The sequence below is a fragment of the Malaclemys terrapin genome, chromosome 21 (genome assembly GCF_027887155.1).
Source record: "Malaclemys terrapin pileata isolate rMalTer1 chromosome 21, rMalTer1.hap1, whole genome shotgun sequence".
NCBI classification, from domain to species: Eukaryota; Metazoa; Chordata; order Testudines; family Emydidae; genus Malaclemys; species Malaclemys terrapin.
The window spans coordinates 3,145,386-3,153,083 of record NC_071525.1 but is presented as its reverse complement, the minus strand read 5'-3'; the positions used below and the strand labels follow the sequence as shown (position 1 = coordinate 3,153,083).

General features: G+C 51.8%; 1 protein-coding gene across 1 annotated transcript in view; it reads left to right on the top strand.

Annotated features, from left to right (window-relative positions):
• The first annotated feature begins 1,112 nt into the window (after positions 1–1,112).
• The window catches only part of CD244 (CD244 molecule), a 34,141-nt gene continuing 27,555 nt past the window's right edge, over positions 1,113–7,698 (top strand). Inside the window, exons 1-2 of the mRNA XM_054010739.1 lie at positions 1,113–2,343; positions 4,688–4,933. Of these exons, the coding sequence (XP_053866714.1) occupies positions 4,885–4,933 (49 nt within the window). The 5' untranslated portion in view covers positions 1,113–2,343; positions 4,688–4,884. The remainder of the gene's footprint in view (positions 2,344–4,687; positions 4,934–7,698) is intronic.

The following is a 7,698-nucleotide window of genomic DNA, read 5'->3' as shown; positions in this document are numbered from 1 at the left end:
CTACACAATACAAACACAAACTTTAGGAATTTGCCCCTAACAGTTGAGGGCCGGGGTCTCAGGACATTAGGCCCCTGTTATCTCCGGTGTGCAAGGGCCTGAGATCGGGCCCCCGGGGCACTCCCGTTCACAGCAAGGCCCCTTCCCGCTGGCAGCGAGGGGTCAGGGGGCTCAGTGCCAATGAGACGCTGGCCTGAGTCACTGGGAGCCGAGTGCCGGGCCGTTCCCCAGCCAGAGGCCTGGTCACAGGGATCCAGTGACTCTCAGCATGGCCGCAGCGTGGGGCGTGATGCCAGGGCAGCTGCTCAGGCTGGGAGGGAAATCCAGGGGGGTTCCAGCAGGAGGCGCTGAGCAGGGGGGATGAGGCTGACCGAGCCTGGGCCCATGTGGGCAGCCCCTGGCTTCCCCTTGCAGGTCTCCCGCTCGCTGACGAGTCCGCTGATGCGATTGGCACAAGCTGCAACGGCTGCAGGTCTGAAGCTGCAGGGGCCATTAGCAGCTGGTGCCAACCTAGCAACTCAGCCTAGCTCAGAGCAGCCCCCGGGCTGGCAGGGCGCAGCAGGCCGACGTCCACCCCAGAGCTGCTAGGGCTGGAAACCAGACGCCTCCATGCAAATGATGTAACATGCTGATTTGTGTATTTTCTGACTATGCATCACCTCCTTTGCATAACTCCCTCCACTGCCAAAGATCCCTCCCATGCCCCTCCTCCCTCTGCAGTGCCCCCCGCCCTCCATCCCCGGTATCCCTACATCCTCCCATCCCTGTTCTCTTTCCTGTGTCCCCATACTCTCTGGCTGGCTCCTCCCCCTGCCGGCACTCTCCAGCTCGTCCCCTTTCCAGTCAAGTTTCCTCAAGTCCCTGCCCCCTTGTAAAAATGTCTCTCCCCAATTCCCCCCCAGCCTGGTCGGTCAGCCGGAAATCTAAGCTCATCTGAACATCCACCAGCAGGGAGAGCGTTTGGAGTAGCATTAAGGGGACAGCAAAGTAAAGTAAAGGGAACCAGTTCCCATTTGGGCCCTGTACTCTACCCCCACCCCCCCCCACACACACACATGCACACACACACTGTTTGCACCCATCCCCGGGTCAGCGGTTCGCTTGTGTCTCTGGGCTCTGGTTTGTGCTAGTAGAAATGGCTTTTCTAAATGGCTGTTCACAGCCCGTCCCTGCTCCATGAGGCGGGCTGGCTAGTATCACCCCAGCTGGGTGCACGCACCCTCTGGCATTGGGGTAAAACACTTCCATGGATTGCTGGATGCTCCATTTTCCCCATCTGCCCCCCTGGAGCGTTTTCATTGATAGCCTGATTTCGTCTCTCATGACTGGGGTGCAGAGGGGCCACTGCAGACGTACGATCCCAACATACTTTTCTAAGTTTGTCGGCATTTTGCAGCCTCCTCTGGGGTGGAATGGGCCAGTTGTGTAACGGCCACTCTGCACCAGTAAACAGTGGTTAGGGGCGAGGACGCCTCCACTGAATCTAATTAAACTGGAGGGGAATGCAGGGCACCGATGTAATTCACCCACACCTGGATTTAGCCCCAGGCCCAACACCTCGACTGTAGCAAAGTGCCCTGGGATCCTTCGACAGGACCAACAGCACTAAATAGCAGAACCTCGCCCTCTGCCCACGAAACAGAAATCCTCGGTGAGAACACGACAGATTTAGCAATGGCTAAAAATGCAGCAGTGAAACTATGGAGCTGGGCCAGCGTCAGTGTAAACCCCCGAGCCCGGTGACAGCTGCTGCCCGAGACCTTTCTTCACAGGCTGTACCCAGAGCGAGGCAGCAACATTCACTTCCTTGGGTGAGCCGTACCCCGCAGAGGGGGCTCTGTTCTCTGCCTTGCCCCCCGCCCCCACCATCAACACGGAGTGCCCCTACAGCCAGTCAGTATCTAGAGAGCCAATGTAGGCGGGTGCCAAAGATCGCCCTAGCATCTGCTCTCGTAAGGTTAATGCATCCATCACCCTGAGAAGCTTGTCTACATGGCGAGTTATTCTGGAATAGCTGTTCCTGATTAACTCCATGTACGGCTGCTCTTATTGCAGAATAAGAGAGTCTTATTCCTGATTATCTTCATCCATTTAGGAAGTGCATTAAACTAAAGTGCTTTAAATTTACACCCTATCTTATTCCAGATGAACTTTCATGTGTAGACAACCCTAAAAACGACTGTAATCCTCAACGCTCACCAAACGCAGAAACACAGAACTTTGTAATGTCATCATGGCCTGATCCACTGTCAACGGAGAGGAAATAGAAGCTTCTGAACGACTCCTTAAAAGGACTAATCAGCAGTGAGAGATCCTCTGGGTGAAAGCGACTCTGCTGGTAAGGTGAGGGTTTGCAAGTGCACATCTTCCCTCCTCGCGAAGGTTAAAAGCCAAAGTTCCTCTGCCGAGTCAAGTGAGAACATCCCCCTGACTTCTCCATGTGTCTTTGGCCTCTTAGCTAGTTGTAACAGGACTGAGCCCTCCGCCATTGCAGCCACTTCTATTACTTTGTGGCCTGGTGGTCCACAAATACCAGGAGCCGGGTGGTGGGTAACGGGTTAATGGATTGCAGAGCTTGTTGGGGAAGTGTGGGATAAAATGGGAACATGTCAATAGCCTGGAATTTAGAACCACGGAGAGGCGTTCGGTAGCCCTGGAGAAGGGGGTCTCTGTATCAGTGGAACAGGTAGTATGAACGTCCCACAAACCTGACTTTGAGTGACCCGCTGACTTCAATGTGTAAGGTTAGGCATTTGGTTAGGGGGCTTGCTGGACTGGGGCCAGAGGGCTCATCGTCTTTACAGGATAGAGCCCTTAGCCTCCCCCAGATCTACTGACCCTGATCTCCTGAAGTGCAAGGGAGGGTAAGTGCATGTGTAACTTACATGAAGCCCTTAAATAGCCCACATCCCTGATTTAACGCTGTTGCCTTGACCTGTAAGCAGAAGTGAAAGGAAGCCAGTATGGCATACTGGTAAAAAAAGTGGCCGCCGGTACACAGACAACCGTACCCGCAGGGCCACTTATTGGGGTGGGGGGGAGGAAGAAAGGGCAGCCCAGAGCCTCCCCCCGCCCTTGCCCAGGACCTCCGTACCGGTAAGTCTGTTAAGTTACTTTCACCCCTGCCTGTAAGTGACAGTCCCGGACACAGGAGGCGGCGTTAAGTAAGTGCTAAATGGGGTTATGAATGTCAGCAGGGGAATGGGTCTTATTTATAACCCCTTCAGACACAGGACCCTACATCTTCCATGGTTTGGCCTGTGGGAGGCAGCGAGACGCTGACCAGCAGGCATATGCTGCGGTGGGGAAAATCCCACCCATCGTGGCTTTATAACTTACTTCCTCCAGTCTATTTTCCTCTGTGGTCCAGCCCAAGGTAAGCAGGTGCGATCGCCACAAGAAGTGTGAAACTGCATGGGGAAACAATCTCTCCCTTTTCAGAAAATGAGAATATTAGCTGTATAAAAATTAGGGGAGGGGAGGATACTTGAATAGGCTAAGACAGGCAATGGGGTTGATCAGGGAATAGGATGCCTGGATTAGTCGCTAAAGGCCTGCTCCTACTGAAGTGAATGGGAACTCTGCCATTGACATCAGGGGTCCCGGGACCCAGTCCTGCAAAAACTGCTGCATGGGCTTCATTGTATGCACTGTGAGGAGTCCCACTGCAGTGCACTGAGCTAGGTGCAGAGGCCGTTGCAGACTGAAATCAGTGAGCTCTGACACCCTGCACCAGCTAAAACCATCCTCCCTGCTGTGCGTAAAGTGAAGAGTGTGCATAAGTCTTTTCAGGATTGGGGCCTCAGGGGGGACTGAAATGATGGTGCCGCTGGAGGTGAAAGGCCCCGCTCTGCCCTACACACTCTTGCTCTAAAACATTCCTCATCAGGGGCAACAGAATGAATTCTCACTTGGTTGGGGTTTGGTAGGTGGTAGCATGGGCCAGCAAAATAAGATTTGGGACCTCTGGGTTCCGGTCCTGGCTCTGCCATGGACCTGCTGCGTGTGTTTGGTCAAGTCACTGCCCTTCTCTGTGCCTCAGTTTCCCCATCTGTAAAATAGGAAAATGTTACTTACCTCGGGCCCTGAGCCTTTGGAAACTGGGTCTATAATAGCCTGAATTTGTCAGCCTTCAAACCACGCTGGAAGACCCATCTTGTTCAAGCAGATGGGTGATTGCTAGCAGTGGTGGAGATTCTGGGCAGGTAAATTAATTTCGGGTGATACCGATGCTGTCGCTGGGTTCTTTCATTTGATCTTGGGTCTGTTTATAAATGATATGTGTATTTTAAGATAGTTGGGGAGCCCGGAGTATCACAATCTTCTATTACAGGGAAGTAAAAACTGAAATAAATAAATAAAAGGAGCTTTCTTGGTAAAGTATTTTGTAGTTTGCAACTGAAAAACCCAGTTACAATAGGAAGCAATTTCTTTCCCAGCTCTTCTCAAGTCACATCTACCCTCCTACTGGAACTAGTTCTTCCCCATTCCTGCTCCCGGAGCTTTTTTAGTCACTTCTCCTGCAAACTCTGTCTGGATTGGAAGTGGCGAGCAGCAAAGTGCTTGCAAATAGCACGCACGGTTTGGTTGCTAGCGTTTGTGCTGGGGGCTTTAAAAGGAAGCTGGGAGGATATGGCGCGTAGGCTTTTCTAAGCAGAGCGGTCAATGTTCTGTTGTGAAATGACAGGACTCGCTGCAGAGAAACCACACGGAGCAGAGGAAGTCGTTGACCGACCATCTCGAAGGAGTCTCTTTTCTATCACTCGCTGTCAGAAATTCGCCTCCGCTGTCATCTTGGGGTGTCAAGAGCAGGGAGGGTGACATGAAATATTCCAGCTATTAACAGCGACCGGTGCAGCTGATTCTCTCTTCTGGAACCAGATCATGAGGATCTCCTTGTGTTTGCTGCTTTTCTCTGTGGTACACGGTGGAGGTATGCAGTGTTAATTTTTACATCAGGTTCGAGGGAACCCCGTTAACTCACCAGTCGTGTCACCAAGTCTGTGCAACAGACAGGAGGGGGGGCTACATGGCTTAAGAGCTGAGTTGTAGGCTGCAGAACGCTTCACCTCGAGGGTGCCACCCCAGCTTGGTGGCCATGCAATAAGCTTGCGGGGGTCTCAGTCCCAAACGGACGAGCCTCCTAGGCACAAAACACCCACTGAAGCTGGGTCTGGTTATCTCCCCTTGTTGGCACCTTAGCAGAACAGTCCAGGGCCAAAGGCACGGCTCCGCTCCCTCAGCCCCAGAGCAGGAGAGGGGGAAATGGACGGGAAGGGAGAAGAGGGTCTGGTCTTTTAGCTTGATGGTGGAGCAGTGCAAAGAGAACGGGAGTGCAGGCAAAAAACTGGCCCTTTGCATTTTAATTTTCTTTATAGCTCTGCAATGAGCCATGGGGATAATTACAGAGCAGCACCCGGGCAAAGGACAAATTGTGGGAGTCGACTTTAACCCCATTCTAGAGCGTGATCGAGAGACAATCTATTATACATCTATACCAATTCCTGGAGCCTGTCCTCAGGTGGGGTAAATCAGTATAGCTGTATTTACTTCAGTGGAATGATGCCGACTTACAAGTGGGGAGAATCTGGCCTCTTGGTTTAGCTAAGCTCTGCCGTGGGCTTGAAATGCACCATTTGCAAACACGTATATAGAAAAAAGCTGCCCGAATGTTTGCAAACAGCAGCTAATCAGAAGGTGCACCCGGGCTCATTCGAAACTGCAAGTTGAGTTTGGTGAGTTGTTTGCGCTTGGGTTTTCACACCGTTGAAACAGCTCTGCCGTGGAATAACAGACCTGAATTGCACAGACACAACAACTTTCTTAAACTCTGGGGACAACACTGGGGCTAAAGTCACTGGCCTAAATCTTCCCAAGTGACGAGTGATTGGGATGCTTCAATTTCTAGAGGCCTTCAAGGGATCTGTCCTGAGCAACCCAGCTCCCTTTGAGGGGTCTCGAGTGGGCCAGGGATAGCCACTCACTCTTAAAATTCAGGCTGATTCCTATCGTGCTGTCAACTCGCCTGGGGCTCTGCACACCATTTTGTGTCATGGCCACAGAGGGGAATGTTTTCAAAAGCACCTAAATCCCACTGGCTGTCAATAAGACTTAAGGACCAGATTTTCAAAGGTGTTTAGGTGCCTAAAGATGCAGATAGGTGCCTACAAGAATTTTCAAAATCACCCTGGCTCCTAACTCACATAGGCACTTAGGTGCTTTTGAAAATCCCACTCGGGCAGCTCAGCACCTGTGGGAGTTAGATGCCTAGGGGGGTTTTCAAAGTCACCGTGGTACCTAGCTATATCTTTAGGTGCCTAAGTACTTTGGTGCTCTGGCCCTAAGTGCCTAAGTCACTTTTGAAAATGGGACCTAGGTTCCTAACTCACTTGAGTGCTTCGGAAAATGTTACCCTCAGTCTATTTGTGTTGCAACATTTTTGGAAAACGCTGCCTTGTGTTCTAGCTCCCCCGTGACACGAGGCTGTCTGTAGGCTCCCAGGGCACTGTCTACCCATCTGGGACAATGCTGATTTACTTCAGTAGCAAGATGTGGACGGGGCTTTATACTCTGGGGTGATTTGGGTGGGTGGGCTGCAGGCATGACTCCAAAGTGGGCTGATCTCTGAAGACGGGGTGGTGTAGCAGGCTGGTATGGGAACGCAGAACCTTTCCCCGGTTCAGATCCGGTGCAGGTCTGTAATGACGGACAGCTATCGTCAGCTGGAAGCTGTTTGGTGGGGTGCATCGCAAGAAATGCTCTCAGCCCACTTCTCAGAGTGCACATCACAGCGTTGTGCCCCAGTCCTAGTAGAGAGACCAAAGAGAGCCTGAAAACTCCACCATCCCTCTCCCTCCTCCATGCTGATCCCTTTAGGGCAGGTCTGTGGGGGAGCATGGGGCGAGCTTGCATTACCTCTGCTGAATCAGTCCTGTGGGAGCCTGTTCGATAGTCCTTCCATTGGATCAGGGTCTGGATTAACAGAGGATCTGGCAAATGATTCGAGTGAACAGATGCGGTTTAAACAACACCCTGTCAGCCAGTTCCTGCTCCCAGTGACACCGGTGTGAATGGTGGAGTCACTGGATTTACAGCAGAATTCAGCCCAGTGTCCCTGCAATGTGTGTCTGTTACTATGCCTTGTTCTGCACCAGGGTGCGTGCTTGGGGCTGTGCAGACAAACCAAAATGCCTTATGTGCTCTGAGCCAGAGAGTTTAGCTACTAAAGTGGAGAACCTCAGCTGGGGACAACTGAAATCGCCTGAGGGATTTCCTTGGAGCTGTGTCAACTGACACCCACTGAGGATCTGGCCCTTAAAATATTAGACACGGCACAAGGGAGAACAACAAGATAATAGAGGAAGGGGAGCAAAGATAAGATCTTGCCGTTACAACAGTTAGTTGTGTCCAATACAGCTGGTACCTACTACACACACTGTACATATACAGGGCACAGGGCTCAGTTCTCCTCTCACTTTTGCACTAGTCTGACTTCACAGGGGTTGCTCCCGATTCACACTGGTGTCAATGAGAAGCGAATCAGGCTGGATGTGATCCTCAGCAGCTGTAAATCCATTGAAGCCAGCAGTGCTATGCCAATTTATACCAGCAGATGGTCTGACCCGCTGTCTTTAATCTGGTGTGTGTGTGTGTGTGGGGGGGGAATACATCTTAAAAAGAACTGTTCAGTCCCAGAAA